General features: G+C 36.0%; 2 protein-coding genes across 3 annotated transcripts in view; one reads left to right on the forward strand and one right to left on the reverse strand.

Annotated features, from left to right (window-relative positions):
- TRAPPC6B (trafficking protein particle complex subunit 6B) overlaps positions 1–5,303 on the forward strand; it is a gene marked incomplete at its 3' end in the record, with an annotated part of 15,014 nt that extends 9,711 nt beyond the window's left edge. For both annotated transcript variants that reach the window (XM_079912580.1, XM_079912578.1), the window contains one exon: positions 2,484–5,303. In XM_079912580.1, coding sequence (XP_079768706.1) covers positions 2,484–2,578 — 95 coding nt within the window. The remainder of the gene's footprint in view (positions 1–2,483) is intronic.
- A 127-nt stretch (positions 5,304–5,430) lies between these two features.
- Positions 5,431–25,074, reverse strand: GEMIN2 (gem nuclear organelle associated protein 2). The gene is made up of 10 exons (XM_079912577.1): positions 24,917–25,074; positions 24,428–24,512; positions 22,956–23,045; positions 22,627–22,686; positions 19,872–19,985; positions 18,152–18,196; positions 16,949–17,017; positions 13,768–13,878; positions 11,986–12,044; positions 5,431–6,062 (listed from the first exon to the last, which is right to left on the reverse strand). Exons 1-10 carry the CDS (start codon positions 25,051–25,053, stop codon positions 6,023–6,025), a joined length of 810 nt encoding a protein of 269 aa, XP_079768703.1. The 5' UTR covers positions 25,054–25,074; the 3' UTR covers positions 5,431–6,022.
- Positions 25,075–25,166: the final 92 nt, after the last annotated feature.

The raw sequence follows: 25,166 nt of genomic DNA on the forward strand, positions 1-25,166 counted from the left end.
AAAAGAACAGGCAACAAAAGCAAAAATAGACAAGTAGGACTATGTCAAACTAAAAAGCTGCATAGCAAAGAAAACAATAGAGTGTAAAGGTAGCCTGTGGAATGGGGAAAATAGTTGCAAACCATGTATCTGGTAAGGGGTTAATACCTAAATTACACAAGGAACTAAAACTCCAGCAAAAACCCCAAATAACCCAATTAAAAAATGAACAAAGCACTGAAACAGACATTTCTCCAAAGAATACATACAGATGGCCAACAGGTATACGAAAAGATGCTCAGTATCATAACTAATGAGGGAAATGCAAATCAAAACCACCATTAGTTACCACACCACACCCACTAGGATAGCCATTAAAAAACAAACAAAAAAAACCCCCAAAACCCAGAAAATAAGTGTTGACAAGGATGTGAAGAAACTGGAACCCTTGTGCATTCTCAGTGGGAATGTAAAATGATATAGCCACTAGGGAAAAGAGTATAAAGATTCCACAAAAAATTAAAACTAGAACTACCGTATGATCCAGCAATCCCACTTGAGAGTATACAAAAGAATTGAAATCAGGATCTTGAAGGGTTATTTGCACTCCGATGTCCACTGCAGCATTATTAACAATAGCCAAGAAGCGTAAACAACCTAAATGTCCGTTGTATAAGGATTTGCACTATTTGGTCGTGCTCACTGATGGCACTTGATTTGTACTGGCATGCAAGGAAATACTGTGCAGCCAGTAAAAAGGATGAAATAGATCTACATGTATTTGCTTACATGGAATGATGTTAATTGGTATTAAGAGAAAACAGTTTGTTACAGGACACTGCACATGCAATATATAAAATATACATTATGGGGACTTCCCTGGTGGTCCAGTGGTTAAGACTCCATGCTCCCAATGCAGGGGGCACGGGTTCGATCCCGGATCAGGGCACTAAGGTCCCACATGCTGCAGTGAGGCCAAAATATATATATAAATATATAAAATATATAATATTTATATACATTATGAATATAAATACGATTGTGAGCATATCAAAAAGACTTGAAAGTTACAAGTAAATTGTGCATTAGATTATTTTAAAGTAATCCCATAATAAAGATATTTTTATTTGGGTATCCTTTTGTACAACTTTATATCTTAATTATAGCCATTAACAGCCCTAAGTGAATAGTAAACTTGTGTTGAAGAGCAGATGTATGTTTCAAAAGTAAAAACTACACTGTACGAATGACAAACTATGAGGACAGCATTTATAAACTATTTAGTCAGTGGCCTATGCTAACCATAATGACATAGTTCAATCCCCTGTGTCTACCAGTCAAACCTCATTAAGGGAATTTAAGCCTCGAGATGTCATCAGAACCTGCCTTGGTCCATTTGGGCTGCTATAACAGAATACCACAGATTGGTCAGTTTATGAAACACAGAAATGTATTTCTCACAGTTCTGGAGGCTGGGAAGTCCAAGATCAAGGCGCCTGTAGATTTGTTGTCTGGTGAGGGCCTGCTTCTTGGTTCACAGCCAGATGTCTTTTGACTGTGTCCTCACTTCGCAGAACTGAACTAGCTAACTCTCTGAGGTCTCTTTACAAAGGCAGGAGGGCTCTGCCCTCATGACCGAATAATCACTTCCCAAAGGCTCTGCCTCCTAATACTATCACCTCGAGGGTTAGGATATGAACATATGCATTTTGGGGGGACACAAATATTTAGTCCACAGCAGAACCCAACGTACAGTGACTAAAGGGAAACAAAATCCTAGAGCCAAGGTTACATGGTGAATTGTTTTCCGAGTCCTACTAGAATATAGCTGTAGGATGGGAGTTCAACTCAGGCCTGGGTAAGCACCAAACTGATTACAGAAACTGGGATTGGCACAGATTTTGGGGTCAGCAAAGTTAAGAAAGAAACTGGGGCTTCCCTGGTGGCGCAGTGGTTGAGAGTCCGCCTGCCGATGCAGGGGACATGGGTTCGTGCCCTGGTCCAGGAGGATCCCACATGCCGTGGAGCGGCTGGGCCCGTGAGCCATGGCCGCTGAGCCTGCGCGTCCGGAGCCTGTGCTCCGCAATGGGACAGGCCACGGCAGTGAGAGGCCCACGTACCGCCAAAAAAAAAAAAAAAAGAAACTGGATAGAACCTACTAAAGTTTTTCAAAGTGCTCTTTGAAAAATGAGTACTGTGATCAGATACATTTTATTCATCCTCTTTTGTCAACTTTATTTAATGCACATGAATGGCATGTTACAAGTTCTGAAAAATCAATCAGCTTAATTTTGTTTAGTATTTGATTAAAGCACCATTGGTTTCAAGAAACACTAAAGTTCACATAAATAAATATTCTAAGGCATATTATTTAGGAAACATTATTTTTAAAAATCTGGTGGGAATTTGGTAATATGTATAAGAAAATATCATCTTAAAATGGACACAGGTCAACTTGATCTTTCTCAATAATTTCTAACATGTTTTTATATCTTTGTCCCCAGGTGGCAAAACTGATAACCTGAACAACTTTTCATCTAATTTGGCCTCTAACTGGCTTATTCTGCTAAGAGACACAGATGAAATAATCTTATTTTAAAAAGGAGAAATGAATACAACTTTAATAAAAGTATTACTGCAAGTTAATAAATGCGTAATGTCCTCTTGCCAAAAAGGAGTAATGAATCTTTTACATGAAAACAAATACAGGTGCAATCTAATTTACTTGGTCCACGCTCGCACAGACCTGATTAAACTACCATTTGGTAGCTATTATTTTCAAAATAACTACCTCTAAATTCTGTATTTAAAATGTGTAATTTCTCAATGAACTTAAAGTTTTCTACCTGTGATAAGAGCTGGAAAGATTTTCCTCTTCAATTTCTCATTAAAATCAGAAGATACTTTTAATTGTGAAAGGCTCGATAAACCCTAAAGCTACAGATAGCTACTGATATATTGGTAGTCTGCATATTTACGATTACATTAGTGGTTTCTAATATCTTTTATTTGTTTCTACATTCCTGAAAAATATCCTTATGCCAAGTTGAGTTACTAGAAAAATAAGTTCTCAGTTAAATATTAGATTCTACAGCTTGCTGGAAAATAGAGATGTTTCTGCATTCAAATAATTTCTTATACCACTGGTCTTCTGTACATGCAAAATTGCCTTCTTTTTTATGTTTCTAGTCCTCAGGAATGTTAATTCTTCTGTGTGAGTAGTGAACATGCTCAGCCACTAGCTATGGAAGAGTTATACATAAGTTAAAAAAAATTGACACTTAACCTTTATTAAATCAGTCCCTAGCCCCACCCCCTAAAGATCAAATCAGCAAAGAATATGAGGCTATAACAAGGCTACTTGTGGTATTGGTTGGAGATCTAAACTCTTTATGGTAGACACTGCTGGCTGCCTACCCAATAGCCCCTCTCCCCTGTTTTCTAACAGAACCATCTTTGGTAGGAGTGCTCACCTAAAAAATTACATTTTCCAGCTTTCTTTATAAGTAGAAAATGTCATAACTCTGGTAAATGAAATATAAGTTGAGGGTTTCTTGTAACACTTTTCTCCCCTGTTAGGACAACAAGAAGTGGTGGTACCTTTTTATCCTGCCTGGAACGTAGATTCGAAGTAAGAGATAAAGCAACCAGATCATGACTAAAAAGATGAAAGCTATACACTAACATTGATGAAGGAGAAATCTGGATGCAGCCTAGGATATTTAAGATATTGGACACCTGCTGCACGAGCCCTGAATTTCTCAAACCAGAATCAGTTTATGAGAAACAAAAATAAATCCCTAATTTTTAAAACCTCACTTCAGTCAAGTTTCAAATGCAATATTAACTGATAGACTCATGACTTGCAACCCAACTCCTGGGAACTTACGGTCAAAGTAAGGAAAGAGTTATGTACGTACAGGTATTCACGGTAGTGTTTTCTATATTGAATTAACACTGAAAACAGATTAGATATCCAACAATGAGAGAATGTTTAAATTATGGTAAAATACAGCTTAGACTACTAGACTACCATTTAAAAATCAGCTTTTTGAAGACATAATAGTAGAAAAGATTCAAATATAAAATTACATCTGTTCCTTTCATAAATAGCAGAAAAACTATTGGTTGCCTGATCAAGTTATTCCCAACCCCCTTTTCCTTTTCCATCTCCCATTAGAAAGACTGGAAAAGCTTACAATTTCATTTCCCCACTTTTCTTGGGGCTAGAGGTAATAATTTTATACACTCATGGCCAACAGGTGAACACAGATCGACTGTGGATATCTGGAGAAGGTTTTGCTTTTATGAGAAAAGGAAAAGATGTGGAAGGCTCTGCCTCCTTCCCCCCTTTTCCTGTCTTGAATACAGACACATTGCTCTGCACTGCAGTGGCCATCTTACCATGAGGGAAAAGCTAAAAGACCTTCAGAGACCTTGGTATCGTGGAGTCACTGAACCAACGCCAGCTCCTCTAGACTTCTTGTTATGAGAGAAAAATAAATCCCTATTTGAAAAATCATTGCTACTTGGATCTTCTGTTGCTTAAAGTAGGAAACATTCCTACCTGATATAGAAATAGGTAAATTGGGACCTCCCTGGTGGCGCAGTGGTTAGGAATCCACTTGTCAATGTAGGAGACACGGGCTTGATCCCTGAACCGGAAAGATCCCACATGCCACGGAGCAACTAAGCCCATGTGCCACAACTACTAAGCCTGTGCTCTAGAGCCTGCAGTCCACAACTACTGAAGCACGCTCACCCACAGCCCGTGCGCTGCAACTACTGAGCCCACGTGCCGCAACTACTAAAGCCTGCGCACTCTAGGGCCCACGTGCCTCAACTACTGAGCCTGTGTGCCGCAACTACTGAAGCCGTGCATCTAGAGCCCGTGCTCCGCAACAAGAGAAGCCATTGCAATGAGAAGCCTGGGCACCACAGCGAAGAGTAGCCCCTGCTCGCCGCAACTAGAGAAAGCCTGCACGCAACAATGAAAACCCAACGCAGCCAAAAAAAAAAAAAAAGAAAGGAATAGATAAATTGTAAGTGATATGAATAAAAGATGTGACAGGAAAATTAAAACAGTCAACCTTTTAGGGTACTACTGAAAATTACTTGTAAAGAAAAAGTTTTGTTTATACAAGAAAACATTTAGGGGCTTCCCTGGTGGTGCAGTGGTTAAGAATCCGCCTGCCTATGCAGGGGACACGGGTTCAAGCCCTGGTCTGGGAAGATCCCACATACAGTGGAGCAACTAAGCCCATGCGCCACAACTACTTAGCCCACGCTCTAGAACCCGCGAGCCACAACTACTGAAGCCTGTGCGCCTAGAGCCTGTGCTCCACAACAGAAGAAGCCACTGCAATGAGAAGCCTGCGCACCACAATGAAGAGCAGCTCCCACTCGCCGCAACTAGAGAAAGCCCACGCGCAGCAATGAAGACCCAACGCAGCCAAAAATAAACAAAAAATTTATAAAAAAAAAAAGAAAGCATTTAAAAATAAAAGTATAGAGCTTAAAGGGAAAATGTTAGACTAATTTTGTTGCTGACTATGAATACACGTGCCATATAATCTAGATTATCTTAATTCTAATACTAAGGACATTTATCCATTGTCTTTTGTTTTATTAAATAGTCAAACAAAATTTAGTAACCAAAACACATTTTCAATAAAATTTTATATGTGTATATGTGAATAAACAATGAAACAGCACCAACGACCTCTGTACAATTTCGTCATACAGTTTCTGTGCAGGATGCTTCACCAATAAATCATTCGATTTGTTTTAAAAGCATGTGATTACAGAAAACTATTTAAACTGTTCAGCAAAAACTGGGTAACATCTTTCAAAGATACCTCAGATACTCATACCAACACAATCTATCTTCTGAATATCAACTTGAGTTGCACAGGTTAAGATGAAGACGCTTCACATAGTGCTGAAGATGTGATGCAATCTGTACTTGAACTGGCATTGCACTTCCTCAGACTTGGGCTGCCTTCATTACAAATATCTTCTATCCCTGAGAGATCAGCTATTATCAGGATGGCTCATCAGCTAAGTCACGTTGGTCAAAGTACCTGGTGAAAAAAAGAATTTACACAGCAAAGGAAACGATAAGCAAAACAAAAAACCTATGGACTGGGAGAAAATATTTGCAAATGATACGACCAACAAGGGTTTAATTTCCAAAACATATGAACAGCTCATACAAGTCAATAACAAAAAAACAAACAACCCAATCAAAAAATGAGCAGAAAACCTATATAGACATTTCTCCAAAGAATACATACTGATGGCCAAGACACATGAAGAGATGCTCAACATTGTTAATTATTAGAGAAATGCAAATCACAACTACAATGTGGTATCACCTCACACCGATCAGAATAACCATCATCAAAAAAGTCTACAAATAACAAATGCTGGAGAGGGTGTGGAGAAAAGGGAACCCTCCTTCAGTGTTGGTGGGAATGTAAATTGGAGCAGCCACTACGGAAAACAGTATGGAGGTTTCTTAAAAAACTAAAAATAGAATTACCATATGATCTAGCAATCCTGCTCCTGGGCACATATCCAGAGAAAACTCTAATTTGAAAAGATACACATACCCCAGTGTTCATAGCAGCACTATTTACAATAACCAACACATGGAAGCAAGCTAAATGTCCATCAACAGATGAATGGATAAAGAAGATGTCGTGTACACACACACACACACACACACACACACACACACACACACACACAAATGGAATATTAGCCATAAAAAAGAATGAAATATTGCCATTCGCAGCAACATGGATGTACCTAGAGATCATCATACTAGGTGAAGTCAGACAGAGAAAGACAAATACCATATTATATCACTTATATGTGGAATCTAAAAAATGATACAGGGCTTCCCTGGTGGCGCAGTGGTTAAGAATCCATCTGCCAATGCAGGGGACACGGGTTTGAGCCCTGGTCCGGGAAGATCCCACATGACGCAGAGCAACTAAGCCCATGCGCCACAGCTACTGAGCCTGTGCTCTAGAGCCCATGAGCCACAACTACTGAAGCCCATGCACCTACAGCCCGTGCTCTGCAACAAGAGAAGCCACTGCAATGAGAAGCCTGCGCACCGCAACGAAGAGTAGTCCCCGCTCGCCGCAACTAGAGAAAAGCCCGTGCACAGCAATGAAGACCCAACGCAGCCAAAAATAATTAATTAATTAATTATAAAAATAAAAAAATGATACAAATGAACTTATTTACAAAACAGAAACAGACTCACAAATATAGAAAACAAACATAGCTACCAAAGAGGAAAGGCGGGGGAGAATAAACTAGGAGTTTGGGATTAGCAGATACCAACTACTATATACAAAATAGATAAACAAAGTCCTACTGTATAGCACTGTGAACTATATTCAATATCCTGTAATAAACTAGAGGGGAAAAAATCTGAAGAAGAATATATATATGGATAACTGAATCATGCTGTTGTACACCAGAAACTAACACAACATTGTAAATCAATTATACTCCAATTAAAAAAAATTTAATGTATACTTAAAAATATTAACTGCAGCACTACTTGTAATAGCAAAAGATCACAAACAACCCAAATATTCATCAATAAATGGACTGACTGAATGAACTACGATACATCTACACAGTGGAAGACTATGAGGCTTTCATAAAAAAAAAAAAAATGAGGGAAATATCTGCACTGCTACCATGTGATTTCCAGGATCTATTAAGTGAAGAAACAAGGTACAGAATGGAATGCTTAGTATGTTATGTTTTGTAAGCATGTGCAGAAATGCAGATATATTTATATATATTTGCTTATATTTTTTCAAAGAACAGTGAATGGAAGGATAAATCAAAAATTAACAATAAAATGGATAACTACAAAAGGGAGAAAAGACGCTACAGAGGATAAAGGTGGATTCTAAAATGCTCCAAAATGTACCTTGAATTATAATTTTAACTTTGGAACAATGTAAATATTTTATGAAATTATAAAAGATTAAATAAAAACAGAAAATGACCAAATGAACCTTCTCCTATACTAGGTTGGTGGCATAACCACACAGAGGAGAATAATTTCAAGTGATCTTAAACATGATGTTCTGATATCCCTAGTGAGACATACCAGTGACAAAGAGAACTGCAAAGAATTTTTTAAATGTACAGAGTGAAGTCAGAAAAACAAATATCATATATTGATGCATATATGTGGAATCTGAAAAAATTGGTATAGATGATCTTATTTACAAAGCAGAAATAGAGACACAGACGTAGAGAACAAACGTATGGATACCAAGGGGGAAAGTGGGGTGGGATGAATTGGGAGATTGGGATTCATATATATACACTATTGATACTATGTATAAAATAGATAACTAATGAGAACCTACTGTATAGCACAGGGGACTCTACTCAGTGCTCTGTGGTGACCTAAATGGAAAGGAAATCCAAAAAAAGAGGGGAGATATATATATATATATATATATATATTATATATATATATACACATACATACATATAGCCGATTCACTTTGCTGTACAATAGAAACTAACACAACATTGTAAAGCAACCAAGAAAAAAAGAATTCTTAAACTGATTTCAATAGTTTTATTATCAGTAATATTGTTAGTATTATTCTGAAACTATTATGTGAATATTACAGGATAAAGCCAAAAATTATGTTAATATTATTAGAAACCAGAATTTTGAGCACAGAAGAACAGAAATAAAACATTAAATAAAAATCAAGTAGTCGGGCTTCCCTGGTGGTGCAGTGGTTCAGAGTCCGCCTGCCAACACTGAGAGGCCTGCGTACCGCAAAAAAAAAAAATCAAGTAGTCTTAACTTAGAACTGAAATATTAATTTGAACTCATGATTTTATTTTTCTCTTTCTAAAAACTACATAACTTCCTAGCTCTGTTCAGTGAAAAGGTCTAAATGCAATGACCAAACGAATAACAACTAGCTTCCCTAATGTCCAAATTGTGGACTCTAGACATCATTTTCTACTTTAAAACAGGAAACAGCACTCCCAGGAGAAAAGAAAAGACTGATTCCAGATCTGGAGCCAAGTGTCCAAGATACATCTGAGTCATTTTGGCATACTAGAAAGGAAGAAAGCCGTAAAATAAAAAAGACCACTAAGGTTATATAACAAAAAGCATAGGAATTGATCTGAGGGGCTCCCACTGTCCAAAGATGGAAAAATTTGAGCATCAAAAAGAATATTGACTGCAATATCCCTTTACCTGAATGCGATGGTCAACTTTATCACCACTAAAAGTGGGACAACTAGACATTATATGCTTCCTGATGTGACACGATAGCACACATACAGTCTTGTCAAACAAACAAACATACACATTACATATAATCAAGCCTCTAGACCTACCTACCAGTATGGAGGATAGATGAACCATTAAATACCATCATGAAGTTAGCTGTCAAAACGAAAATGTGGGAAATTTTACAAGTCAAAGGACCTGGTTTCTTCAACAAGAAAATGGCAAGAAAAACCCAAGAGGTTGATGGGGATACTTAAGAGACATATTAGACAAATGTAATGAGTGCATCGCACTTGGATCCTGATTTGAACAATTCGAATGTAAAAAGACATTCCTGGGACAATTAGGGAACATGAAACATGAACTGGACATCAGACGATACTATGGAGTTATTCTGAAATTTATTAGTTATTCAATAAATTTGTGATACAAATACTACAGTCATGTGTTTTAAAAGCCCTTATCAGTTAGATACACTAAAACAGGAGAAATGACATGTCCGAGATTTGTTTAAAATACAATCACAAAACAGTTGAAGCTGGGTTATGGATTTATCTTGGGGGTTTATTCTACAACATTTTTATGGTTTAAACAACTCCATAATAAGAAGCTTTAATAAATAATTACCATTGGTAAAACAATTAAGGCAGCTAACAGTTACTGGATCCTTTTTGAATGGGATCCCACTCATGTAACGAGGTATTTCTATGAATTAGCAGTTCTTGCCTTAAAGATACCCAAACAAACAAAACCAACAATAAAAAACCCTCTTGGGTTTTCTGTCATAACAATGACAGATACTTACATTGAAGCTGTTACTGCAAAGAGTCGAGGCCTATGTTATCTTTTTTCCAAGCTTGCTATAACCTTCTATAAGTTTTCCTAAGTGAAGTCTATAGAACTGTCCTAGAACTTTGTCCTAGAACTTTCCTGTCCTAGAACTTTTTTCCATTTTTACCTAACTTTCTGAGGGAAAAAAAAAAAAAATCATGACCCAATACACTTGGACATTTCTTCTCTCATAATTGCATATTATAAAATATCAGTCAGATGATATATTTAAGTTTCTGGTTCCATTAAGTACTAGCTTACTGAACCATCAATTATCAATACTTAATCTTTATGAACTGGTGTCCTCATCTGTAAAGGAAAAAAAACCCTGAGTTGTTTTAAGACTTAGAGATACAGTATATTTGCGCCTAGGGCAACACTGTATCCTCTCATTTAATCCTTACTAAATGAGAGTAAGTATTTACTAAGTATAATAGTAAATTATACCTACCTCAGGTGAGGTAGGTATTAATTTTGTTTGTGATCAGCATAGTTAAGGGCTTAGTTCTGGAGTTTGGATCTTAGCTCTGCCATTTACTAGTTCTGTGATGGTAAGAAAGTAATTTAACCTCCCTCTGTCATGGTTTCCTCATCTGTAAACTGATAATAGTACCTACCTTCTAAGGATTAAATGAGTTCCTATTTTGAAGCACTAAGAAAAATGCCTGGCACAAATTGCCAAGTAAGTGTTATTTATCATCATTAGCATAATTACTGTAGATAAAGAAATTACATGCTGAATGTGTGTACACTCTAAAAAAAGTATCTTGTCTGGGGCAGGGAAAAATGAACACAGGATTACTTACCCTCCCAATATTAAAAATACTATAAAGCTTTGAAAAGTTATTGGCATTGGAATAAAAACACTGACCAATGAAGAAAAATATAAAGTCCAGAAAGAGACCTAAAATAAATATGTGTGTGTATATATACACACACACACACAAGAATTTAGAATATGAAGACATTTTCAAATAAATTCCAGGTGAAATTTTAATGTAAGCAATAAAATCAAATGTATACTAAATAAAAACATGCCCTGACTGAAAATGAACAAAGGACAGTAGCAATTAAAAAAAACTGCAATCAAACATATTCTACCCTTACTGATAATCATACAAAAGCAAATAAAAATAATTTGTATCTTTTTATTATCAGAATGGAAATATTTATATCAACTGAAAACGCCCAGTGCTGAATAGGAAACGGGCACTCTCATTGACACCTAGTGGGAACAGAGTGGTATGATCTTTCTGGAAGGCAAACTGGCAATAAATATATCAGTTTTAGAAGTACATGCAAGCCCTTGGGACTTCCCTGGTGGCACAGTGGTTAAAAATCTGCCTGCCAATGCAGGGCACACGGGTTCGAGCTCTGGTCTTGGAGGATCCCACATGCGGTGGAGCAACTAGGCCCATGTGCCACAACTACTGAGCCTGCGCTCTAGAGCCCGCAAGCGACAACAACTGAGCCCGTGTGCCACAACTACTGAAGCCCGTGCGCCTAGAGCCCACGCTCCACAACAAGGAGTAGCCCCCCCTTGCCGCAACTAGAGAAAGCCCTTGCGCAGCAATGACGACCCAACACAGCCAAAAATAAATAAATAAATAAAAATTAAAAAAAAAAAAAAGAAGTACATGCAAGCCCTTTAACTTATTTCTAGGAATTTATCCTTTCGAAAATATAGAGCTGTATGTACAAGGATCTTCAATGCAGCATTATTTATAGAAAAAAACTAGAAATAAAGGGAATTGTGATAACACAATACTGTTTCCTTATACCTCAACTTCCTCATTGTAAAATGGAAACAATACTCTCTACCACCATTAATAATGCTATCATAAAGCAAGAAGCCAAGGATTACTTACCTGCTAACCAAGCAGATTAACAAATTCAAAGCAGGAACCCTCTCATCATCTTTGCTGTCCTAAAAAAAAGAAAGAGAAAAAGTTTAAAATGTAGTCTGTTATCCCTTAATATTTTTGAAACAAGTTTCAAGATGGAAAACATGAGCATTTTATTACAGGATAGAAATAATCACAGGGAAATAGAAAATGTCAAAGAAAAAGGAGAAACTATAGAGTTAATGATTCCTTGGGAAACATCTAAGATCATCCTTTAAAGAAAGGTCCTGAATAGGTCCCGAAAAGAAATAAGAGTTGAGGTCTCTAAGGAGGATAACTTGGGAGAGATCTTCTTCCTGGTTCCAAGTAAAGGAGCAAAAAAACCCTGTGTCCTAACTGGGCACGAAGGGAAAAAAATTATATAAAAATACTTCAAAGAAAATATTCCAGATCAGAGTTCTCAATTACGATGGAAGTAGTTCGTGAACTATACATTTTATAAAGTTCACTTTAAATATCTGTTAAAATGACAGACCTAAGACACATGGAAGGTAGTCTTACAGAGTATGAAATTTATTTTTATACATTTCAAGGAATAGTCACAATAACTCACTGAGTAATGTTATAACAGACATGTCATACATTATTCAAACTTGGGACACACTTCAATGATGTCAGCATATTCAATTCCTTTATGTGCCAAGAACTTAACAATATGAATAAGACATACTTCCTGCTGATAGCACAGAAGAGGAAATATCCATATCAGCTTTAATTAAAGGAAAAATGTGTTAAGTGTCATAAAAAAGATACAAAGCATACTGGAAAAACAGATCACTGAAGAGATTATTTTTAATTGTGAGGATTAGGGAAAGTATCACAGAAAGTGACAGGATATGAGCCAGACTGTGAAAAGTAAATGGTATATAGATGCAGATTAGAAGAGAGTGAAAAGGCACTTCTGGAGAGGGAATAAAGTCTAGGAACACAGCTTATGGAATATTTAATGAGTGACAAGTACATTTTGCTCAGAGTACAGGCTATATAAGTTAGTTTGTGCCATATCATGGATATTTAATGAAAATATTTTGGAGTAGTCAATGAAGAACAAGTATACATTTTGTGGAGGAGTAAAGAGGAATAAAAAAAATCAAAAGTGAACTTAGTCTGGCATCAAATTAGTTTATATTGTAATGCTGCAGGTATGAGTTAGAGGAAGGGTCTGATTGGAGAAATTCAAAACAATTATTATGCCAGACTGTTAGTTGACCACTCTGGCTTCTTGACTCCCCTTATTATTTAGCAAATGAATCTCATTTTTAGCTGGGCACACTGTCACCCAACTAAAGTAAACATTTCCCATAGTTCTTTATGGCCATGTGACTAAATTCTGGCCAATGAGCTATTTTGGCCAGATGTGTTTGTAGAACCTCTGGGAAGGCTCTTTGGAGGGGATGACCTTCTGCTCTTCTTTCCAGCTTCCTATAGTGAAATAAAATGGCTGAAGCTCCAGCAGCCATCCTGGATTATGAGGTGAGCTTGAGGATGGAAGCCACATGTGGCAGAACTCAAAGGCCTGGGTCGCTGCCACCTTAGATCTAACCTGCCTACCTTCAGACTCCCTTTGTCTGAGAAAAGCACTTACATTTTATTTAAGCTACTGTTATTTTGGACTCTTCTATTATGTAACTAAATCTAATCCTGACTAATCAAATATTCCATGTTTTCCTGTTTCATTGAAATCGTTCTTTACCACCACATAAATCGGTGAGTGCTTCTGATTTGAAATATTAAGTTTGAACTTACCACTAAAAGCCTCACTTCAGAGCACCTTCTTGCAAGCTGCCGAATCAGTGAATGAGCCTCCGGTAATAAAGGTTTTTCAAGACAAGCCAATAAAGCATAAAGCCATCTTCCCTATATAGAATTTTAAAAAGTAATAAGTAAGCAAACTGCACCATAAATTTAACTTATAATCACTGAATTGTACCTCAGAAAGGTCATATCAAATTATGTTTCCACCAGCAGTATATATGACTGAGTTTATTCTGAGCAACACATCACTTTAGGGGAAACCTGAAGAATATTAGAACAAAGTTTAAATAGCAATTTGTGTAACACACTAAGTTAGCTCCTCAAGCAACCCTAAATCAATAAGACTTTTTCTTAAACAAAAAGATTCACATCTGGGGGTGGGTGGGATAAATTGGAAGATTGGGATTGACATATATATATATATATATATATACTATTGATACTATGTATAAAACAGATAATGAGAACCTACTGTATAGCACAGGGAACTCTACTCAATGCTCTGTGGTGACGTAAATGGGAAGGAAATCCAAAAAACTAACACAATATTGTAAAGCAACGATACTCCAATAAAAATTAATAATAAAAAAAAATAACATTAAAAAAAAAGATTCACATCCAGGTTTCTTTCATAAAGAGTGAGTGGGACTCTCTTCTACACGAAAAAAGCTGGTATACATTTAAACTTGACTTAAACTTTCTGGGATAAATTTACAATATAAAGCTGGCATTCAGGTATTCAAATGGCCTCTACACTTAGAAGGTGCTTAAATCTCTACTGATTGTCTAAGATGTATCTATACTGAAAGATTCCTTTTCTCAAAGTCAGTGAGCACACTGTGACAATACTAAAAAATAAAAGCAAAACTAAATAGCTGAAAACCTTCTTTAATAACATCACACTTAGTTGGCAAAATAAGGTGGTATTTCTCAAAAAATATTAGACAAGTAATCCCAAGAAATAATTAAAAGGTCCCTTTTTCTTTTTGCTAGTTTATGATAAGCAAACTTCCTGTGACACAAGGTTTTTTTTTAAACATTGGTATTCTCAGTACTGGAGTTCTAATGGTATGGTTACTTAAGAGGAATTGAACACTGTTGATTTAAAAGACAGGTTACTCAAAATAAAACTCAAAGGATTAATCAGGTTAAAATTTAGTATATCAGCTATCACTGGTTCAGAAACACTTTAATGGTTCCTTTGGCAAATATAGCCACACTGTTCGGTAATACATTTTCATTAAATCAACAGGAAAAGCCAAAATTATCACCTCTTGAGTGGGTAATCTTTAAAAGCTAAAAAAAAAAGTTCCAAAAATCTTACAATAGAGTTAAAAAAATAAAGACTAAAGGAAGAGAAGGAAAATACGTCAGATAAACAATACTGCTAAAAGGTTGCCGCTATCAGACAGGAAGAACTGATATAGAATTTAAAGCTCAATATCTAGATTCCAATGAAAAAGTCGCCTAAGAATATGAACCAAGTTATCTATTGAAGATGTAGCTAATATATAAACCCATGGAAAAAGTTTTCCGTCACTGATAACGAAAGAAACATAAATTATATTTACTTTGAAGTACTACTATATATTTACTAAATTTGAAAAACCAAAACAAATTATAAAGTGATAGCTTGAACCATATGGAATTGTTGAAAATCAAATGTTTTTAACCTACAAAAAGGGCAATATCATAAGGTTCAACTTAAAGTAGGGTTGTAGGGAAGAGAAATTTAAGAATCCATTGCTGATGTCATTATATACGGGTTCAATTCTTCTGTAAAGCAAGCAGGATGTAACAAAAGCTTACAAAACCTTGATCCAATAATTCTATTCTAGAAATATCCTGAGAAATAATAAAAAAGAAAATCAGTACAAATGTTTATAATTTAGTCATGATTGTAAAATATAAGGAAGAATCCAAATGGTCAATAATGAGAATCAAAGTAAACCACGGACATTTAGACAACGGCAATTATGTGAATTACATTATCATATAGAAATATATATGTGAAATGTGAGCTAAAAAACCAGAATATATACATTAGTAACAACTATGTAAAAGACATGTCTGACCACTCAATCGAAACAGTGATTTAAGCATGGATTTTTTTCCCCTTCAAAATTACATGTTATATGGTAGAGATTTAAAAGAATGAAAATATAAAAATAAAAAATGAAAATCCAGTGATAAAGAATATAATCATTACACTTATGGAAGAGACTTATCTAAGCCACCTGGCTGAATAGCAGCCTGGGAAACTTATACACTGTACTGTAATGTTGCTTTATCTGTCTCTCCCAGCAGACTATAAGCTTCTAGAGGGCAAAGATTATATCATCTATTTTGACAGGAAGTTTTGGAGCCTCAGATACACTCTTTTGCAAATATCCTCAATTGTGAAAAATATTTGTTTTTTAAATTATAACTCCAAAGGATAATAAAATTTCTTATTAGAGGATTAAGTGGGTAATTCATTTATATAATGTCTACCAAATTTACCCAATTTTGAAGGTGAAAAGTAAGCTGTGAGTGTAAAGCAATAAAATAGAGGGGTAATACAGCACAGTTGTTGAGAGTATAGCCTGACTGCCAGGGCATGAGTCTCAGTTCTGCCAGTTATAATCGGTGTGACCTCAAGCAAGTTACTGAATTCCCATGTGCTCCAGTTTCCTCATCTGTAAAATGGAAATAACAGCTCATAGGTTATCAAAGGATTCAAGGAGTTATTATATATAAAATCCTTAGAACAATGCCTGGCACATATATTTGCCATTACTGGTATTTCTGATATGCTTTTGTGAACTGGATTTCAAAGCCATTTTAGAAAATGCATTTCAAAGTTCTTTAGGTCAGTGCTATTTGAAATGGGGTCTGCAGACTGGCCAGTCTGTTTGTTACTGATCTGTGACAAGATAAGCAGCTTCTCCCAGGATATAAATCAACTATTTAGTTGACTTTTTTTCCCCAATGCAAGACTATCTCAATGAATGAAGTAGTATGTTGATTTACATTCTAGTGTAATTTCCTTATTTTACTGCAAACAACCATTGCTTGCATTACACATATAGTTGTATATATATGACATATATATAAATAATGTAAAGCCATATCTTATATATAAGTATATAAATTTTGTCTGCATTATGAAAAGAAAAAGATGCAGTACTACCAATTCTGGAGTAAAGTCTCTTTCTCCAAACCAATTACTCAGATATTCCAAGACGCTAGTTACTGTTGCCTAAAAAGGAGGGCGGGGGGAAGAGATGAAAGAACAGCATTAGTAATACAACACTAACAAGTTCAACCTGAGTTTCATTAAGTTCAGTTAAAATGGCCTCATTCTTTAGGCTTCCAGAGAAACCTGTGACTCTATTTAGTAATTTGATTAGATGGCACACTCAGTGAGAAGAGGCTTTGTAGACAAATATTCTTATATACTTTCAATTATCAATACCTTGGTTTAAATCCTAGGATTTAGTTTGTAACTACTAATTTAGTTCGGAACTACTTAAAAAAAAATTCCACATACTCTTAAAAAAAAAACCTTTGCATAAATACCTTCAGCTTATTTTCATTAAAGCAGAGTACAACTCTAAAGACAAAGTTAGCTAGAGAAAGATCAGTTTTAAGCTATATAGATAGAATTATCAAACTGTTGAAAATATTCATGGGCTTATGCAAATATAGATGGACACTTACAAAAATCACTCTCAACAAATTTAGTATAACTACTACAGTACCTTAGTGTAAATGATCAAGTAAGTAAAACTGTCAGCCGGTATATGATTTACAACAGAGTATGACTTATCTTCCAAGGGTACCCAATGCTATGTGAATGCAAAACAATCAAAGTTTTTATTTGCTCTTTAAATGGATAACAGAGTTCCTAGTTCTGAAAGACTGAAGAACCAAAATCCATATTTCTCCCCTTTTGATCCAAGAAATTCAAATTTCATTCTTAATGAAGTGTGTAGGACATCTGCAACTAGAAATAGCAATCTAACCTTAGTATTTATTTCAAATCCCAGAATCTAAGACTTATAACTGAAATGTATACATGTGAATAGTTTAGCACCATGATCAAGAGCATGAGTTCTGAAATTAGATCAACCTGGGATTGAATTCTAGTGTTGCCATTAAAACTTGCTGAAAAACCAACTGCAAGTAACTTAATCTCCAATTTTGTTTCCTCCTCTATTTAAAAAAGGATATTAATAATAATTTCCCATATAGGGTTGTAGTGAGGATTAAATAAGAACTGTTAAAGAGTTTAGGACAGGGTCTTGCATACTGTATATATTCAGTAAATGTATTCAAATACCTTAACAAACATTGCAAACAAAAGAATGCATAAATTCTTATTAGATTTTACCTGATTCATTCTGCTAACAATACTAAGCAAGGGAGGAAAACCAATCTGAAAGAAAAATGAGACTGAAATTTACTAAATGGTATTATGGAGGCAGGGGGTACATTTTTTTCAAACTGGTGAATTTCTCAACACACTGTTTTTTAAAAACAAAAAATAGATAAAAGTAAATTCTTTCATTGTCCATTACAATAAAACATTCCATGAACTATTATGTTGGTAATGCCCAAGAAAATAATGTCTTGATATTTGAATATGTAAATTTTAAAATAATGATTTTAGTAATTAGGATGTTAAAGCATGAAATTGAAAAAATGATACTATGATATTAATATGTTGTACACACTTTTAAAATCTTTAGCTAAAGCTAACATTTTCAGGAATTAAGGGCACTTGAATGAGTTCTTTCAAACCTAATCTGCTTCAATTAAAAAGTACTTTGGAGTTTAATGCTGGGAGCCTTGGTTATGAAAACAGTACTGACCTGTGAGAAACTTAAGAGGACATGCATTAAACTCTTGTGTCCTTAAATGGTTCTTTCATGTGGTATATATTTCACTTGTATGTATTTTGTAATAACAAACTAAATAAATATATATTAATTCTTTGTAAAATTGAAACATTTTGAAATGTAACATATGTTAAGGATATTATACAAAAGAACATATGTTGTATAAGAAATAGTGTTAAATTAGCTCCCTCAGAGATCTGAATCTGTTTACACTCCCACCACCATGTGTAAGAGGGCTCGTTTTCCCAGCCCTTGTTAACACAGTGTGTCAAACTTTCTTTACCAGTATGTTATCTGAAAAATGCCAGCTCAGTGGAGTTACAAGCAATATTTTTATTATAAGTGAGTTTGGGAATCTTCTCATATAAGAACAATTTGTATTTCCTTCTTGTGAGATGTCTCTTTATAGCCATTGCCTTTTTTTTTTTTAACTGGGGTCTTGGTCTTTTTTAGTGATTTTTGGAGGTTTTACATTTGCAGGATAAACTAATTTTAAATGGGAAAAACACAATGTAGCACCACATAGAAAACAATAAATACCTACTCAACAGAACAGAACAACATAGTATAGGGAGTTACCAGTAATGCAGATGTGTGCAGTGGGTTCCATAAGAACATCTGCAAACTTGAGGGCAGGTGAATCCTGAAGGACAAGAAGCAGCTGGCCACATAATTTATGATTAAAATAAAGCCATGTGAAATTTAAATATACCCTCAGCATTTTACCTCCAGAATATTCAATTTACTAAGCATTTTAAAATACCTAATTGTGTCATATGTTTTCCTTTGTTTCCCTGACTACTCATAACTCATTGTTTGACCCACGTCTAATCATTAAAAAAAAAGAATCCTAACTCACAAAATTATTAAACAGCTAAAACATGCATTGTTTTAGAAACTAGGCTGCCAATTTTTAAGTCAAAAATACAATAAACTGAGAGAAAATACTGGCAAATATTTTCTGCAGAGAGCCAGAAAGTAAGTATTTTAGGCTTTGTAGGGTACACACTGTCTCAGTCACATATTATTTATTTATTTTTAACAACCTTTTAAAAACATAAAAACCATTATGTTTTTATGTTTAGCTCATGACTATACAAAAAAAATCTGCAGACTCGATTTGCCCCAGGTTGTAGTTTGCTGAGTCTTTATACTAAATCATGAACCAAAATTATGACCTTTTTCTGTTTGTTTAGCCACATTATCACCTACTTGTACATAATCGATTCCAGGACTTTCACTTGTAGCTGGTCCAACAGCCCCTTCAGCATATAACCTCTCACCCAGACAAAATTTTTTCCAGCCTTCTTCATCTTCAGATTTTGGCTAAAAGAAAAGAAAAAAGAACTTACTTACTCCTATGTATATATTTTTTATACTGAGTAGTGAAAAAAGAAGTGAGGATTCCTCCATATTCCCACCACCTCAACACAAAGATATAGTGCCTGTTATGGAGTGAACCGTGTGCCCCCAAAATCTGTATGTTGAAGCCCTAACCTCCAGAATGGGATTATTAGGAGACTGGGCCTTTATAGCAGAGATTAAGTTAAAATGAGGTGGTTAGGGTGGGTCCGAAGCCAATCTGGCCAGCATCCCTGTAAGAAGACGAAGTCTGGACACAGAGACATCAGGGATGGGCGTGCATACAGAAGACCACGTGAGGGCACAGCAAGGAGACGGCCACCTGCAAGCCAAAGAGAGAGGCCTTGAGAGAGACCCACTGACACCTTGATCTTAGACATCTAGCCCACAAAGCAGTGAGAAAATAAATTACTGTTTGTTAAGCCACCCAGTCTGTGGTGTTTTGTTATGGCAGCCCTAGCAAACCAATACAGCACCCAAGTGGTCACACCATAGATGGGACATGTTTAGTTTGGATCATACTTTAATGAACACTGACAAGCAAGAATGTGTTCAAAGGAGGGTGATAAAGATGGAAATTGGTATGGAAAAAAAAATACACTAAGAATGCTTATAAGAATGAAGGATGTTCATCCCATGGAAGGAGACATGATTACATACCCCACATACTGAAAGGGCTGTCCAATTAAAGAAGGAGTAGATTTATTCTACATTGTCAGATGAAAAAAAGTAGGACCATTCAGTTCAATATGGCTATCTTAACAGAACAATTAAAAATTCTTTTTCCTAAAAAATTTATTTATTTATTTATTTAAGTATAGTTAATTTACAATATTGTGTTAGTGTCAGGTGTACAGCAAAGTGATTCAGTTAACAGAACAATAGGTTTATCTGGGCACATCACCTTGCAAATTATTTTACATATATGTGCAGTTTTTCCCCCACCCCGAGGATAAACCGCTTTCATTAGATTCTCAGAATGAATATGAGACCCCTAAAACATAAAAACCCATTGTCCTGGAACAATTCATCTTTTCCCATTACTCCACTGGTCAGAGACTGTTTCTGCTTCAGGTAGCATTGAAAATCCTAATTATTAAATGTTGTGGGTGCTTAATAAATGATTGGATCAATTGATCAATCAATGTTCATATTTACATAGTTGCTATCAGAGCATGCTTTAAAAATTCATTTTATTATTTACATAATGTTTACATCTGCCATGATGAACATATGTTATTGCTGTGTAATAGTCTACTGTTTTGATGGATGATCTTCATTTATTGAATCAATTATGTTCAGTCATTTCTTTCTTGACAAAATTATTTTGTCATAATGTTACTAATGAGCTTCTTTTTGCATTAGTAAGTATGTACCCAAAAGTCCTTAGACTGAGCAAGAAAAAATATTATCTACCTACCTACTGCCTTCTCTCTCTTCTTACTAGGAGGCCTCACAGCACAGTGAAAGGCTTTAGAGTCAGACAAAGTTCAGTCTGAATCTCAGTTATACCTTTATGAGTTAAATGATCTTGGGCAAGTGATGTTAGTGTCTACCACACTTTTCCTAGAGCAGAGCTTCCAACTGGTATACAGAAGCATATAGAGAGGTTACACTGAATCTCTTAGCTTTCAGCTGGTAGTTTAGGCTATGGGAGCAGCCTCCTCCATTTATCCCAATGTGTCATCGCGTAAAAGATGTCAGGAAGCACTGCCTAGAAGAAGCTTCTAAAATCTGAAATCTATGAACCACCTGAAACTGTGAGCAAAACTGTATGCATAGGTACATTTTTTCCCTCTGAAAATAAATACCTTTCATTTGATTCTCAGGAAAACTATAAGACTCCCTAAAAGGTTAAAAGGACTGTCCTGGGGCTTCCCTGGTGGTGCAGTGGTTCAGAGTCCACCTGCCGATGCAGGGGACACGGGTTCGTGCCCCGGTCCGGGAAGATCTCACATGCCGCAGAGCGGCTGGGCCCGTGAGCCATGGCCGCTGGGCCTGCGCGTCTGGAGCCTGTGCTCCGCAACGGGAGAGGCCACAACAATGAGAGGCCCGCGTAACACACACACACACACACACAAAAAAGGATTGTCCTGGAACAATGTATCCACCTCTTCCCCAACACCCTTTTTTATCCAGTAGTCCACATATAGGATATTTACTAAAAAGCTTAAAATTATATCTAGGATGATAAAGTAAGAAATACTACTTTCCAGTAAGCATGACCAGCTTTACTAAAATGTCACTCACTGATACTGGCACCATTACCTCATGAGGAAAATCCAATAAGCCTTTATTCAATCTTTTTGTAAATACTGAAAATGCATTCAATTTCCTAAAAAGCAAATGTCTAGAAGAACCTTTAAAAACTTGTAAAGACCAATCCAAAGTCTCTCAAGATGCAGCTTAAAACTGTCATAAAAATAACTTGCATTACTGACTCTATCCTTTTCAGGCTATTAAGATAATGCAACTGTTAGTTACTATGATAGATGGGAGAGAATGAAAATAACATGGATTAAACAAGTGAATCTTTAAGAACTGGAAGTAAATATGGACTATATTAGTTATACACTGTACAATCTAAACAGAGAAACTTACATACCATGGTCACATTACTATCCAACTGCTGTGATTTCCAGTGACTTCTATGTCTGTTCACACTCTAAAGGAAGATAAGGTAGACAAATGATCTTCAAAGAATGGATAACTCAAAAGAAAGCAATTGCTGCACAACGTTCTAACAATTCTAAAACATGGAAAATATGTTCAACTGTATTATGTCTAATGATTATAATAATTTGGTAATTCATTCATGAATATTCTTATCTTTATACACTAGAAACCCCAATTTTTCCAACTACAGTCTAAGAACAGAAGTAAGTCCGAGGGAGGGAGGGGTTTAATTTGATTAAATGATTAAAGTACACCTACCTGCCGAACAGTTGAAAACTGTGCCACTTGCTGCTGTTGCCACTGAAGAGTGGGGGAATATCCTTCAGGAGCAGGTTGGCATCCTGAAAGCTAGAGATCAGTTCATAAATGTTAGAATCAATGTTAGTGTTATAACTAGAATCTCATACCTCTGCAAAGTAAAAGCAGAATCAAGATGAAAAGTGAATAATAAAGCAAATAAGACGATACAAGAAAGACAGTATTTTTTGCAGATGTAAAAAAGGAGGCAACTCACTTTACTATTTATGTCTGAGTTTAAAACATTAGGAAAAGACTCTTATATAGTCACTTTAGTAAAAGCAATCTGGAATGGTTTATAGTTGGAGTTTCTAAGAAATCCACATGACATGAGACTCGAAGATATAATCTAGTCCTACCTTTCTACTGAATATAATAGCAAAACAGTTTGAAACAAAGAGAGATATAAACCAAATAAAGAATTTTGGTATGAGCAGAAAGTACTCAAATAATTTCAGATGCTTGACTTTATAAGGGCTACTTCTACCTTCCAAAACAGCACAGAGGTCACAACTGATCACATACTGCCTTGAAATAAAACTTAATGTGGTCACTTTTTAAAAGCCAGGTATACAAGATATCATCTTCCATCAACTAAAAACTTCTGAAAAGGAATTATATGAAACGTTACAGTGTCTGAATTTAAATCTCCTGATCATAAACATCAGATAAAGGAATTACTTAGAACATAAAAGAAAAAGGAATTATCACAATTTAAAAACTGCTGCTCTCCTACCTTTGGTTAAATAGCACCTCCTAAAACAGACCTTCTGTGGCTACTCTATCTAAAGTAGTTCTCCTAGTTACTTATTGGTCATTATATGTTACTTTTTTTCACAACAATGGTCACAGTATGTAATTAATTTTTTTTTTTTTTTACTGTCTTCCTCAGGAGAATGTAAACTCTACAAGGGTAGGGACATTTTCTGTCTCATCCTCTGTTGTATTCCTAGTGCCTGGCACAATATTGTTGTTTAGTAAAATATGTGTTGGATAAATAAATGAATGAAAAGGTTCACAGTGGGCAAGTAGGTAGAAAAGTGTGATATTTGGGTTTCTATTTTTAAAAAACAAAACCCAGTCCAATCCAAAACATGCAAACTACACTAAAGATCAGCCTGATAATAATTATGAACTGGAAAAAGGTACCTTAAAAATAAAGGATAGCATAAGTAACCTATTGAAAGACTCCTTTAGGATTGGATCATGTTCCTGAAGTATTATGAGCAAATCTCCACGAATGCCAGGGTTACTAAAAGCCTCTCTGGAGGCAGTAAATGCCAGCTGTCCATTTGGGGGGAAAAGTACAACTTAGTACGGAGTAGTCAAATCTTACCTACATCGTAACTGATACTGTCTGACACTGTAGGAGAGCCTTGGTCTTTTAATTTGTGGGAGGGAAAAAAAATCCTCTGACGGGTAATAAAACTCACAGAAACATTCACACTTTGCTTCCTTTTCAACTTCTTTGGGTCAATTTGAGCTACCACAACATCTGGACAGTGAGCTGCTTCGATCCTACAAATAAGAAATAAGTACAAAAACGTGATTACTATTGCTCATGTATAGTAAAGCAAGCGATCCACTTCTATGGTTCATTATAAAATCAGAAAAAAAGTTCAGAATTGCAATCGAGGTACTAAACAATGTATTTCTGAAATTATATTGACTGAAAGCAAAATTTCTTATGTGGAAGAAATCTAAGAGCACCTATATTGTCACAAGTAATCAGGTTTAACAAAATTAAGCTCATAGAAACTCGCTCACGCAAAGATGTAATCAAGGAATGTTGTTCCGACAGTGGATGGGGGACGGGAACAGAGGTGGGGCTTTATCACACTTAAGGGTCGAGCGGGGCACTGGGCGCTGTGCCCAAGGGCGGAAGGACAACCAGCCCACCCGCACAGGGTCAAATCACTCACTGGACCCGCCTTAGGTATTCTTGGGGAGTTCTCGGAGGTACGTTGGGATCAAAACTGTCTGTCAAGTCGCAGGGCTCCACTGGCAACAGCCGGGGCATCAACTCTTCCACTGCAGACTCCGCCGGTACCCACGCCATAGTTTTCAATGCGGTCTGTCCCACCCAGCGCATGCGCCAGGTCTGGGTCACAGCGCAGGCGCACATGTTGTCACCTTTGGCGCGGAGTTGAGCAAGAGGCTGGGCTTGGGGGC

Source organism: Stenella coeruleoalba (genome assembly GCF_951394435.1).
Source record: "Stenella coeruleoalba genome assembly, chromosome: 2".
Classification (NCBI taxonomy): domain Eukaryota; kingdom Metazoa; phylum Chordata; class Mammalia; order Artiodactyla; family Delphinidae; genus Stenella; species Stenella coeruleoalba.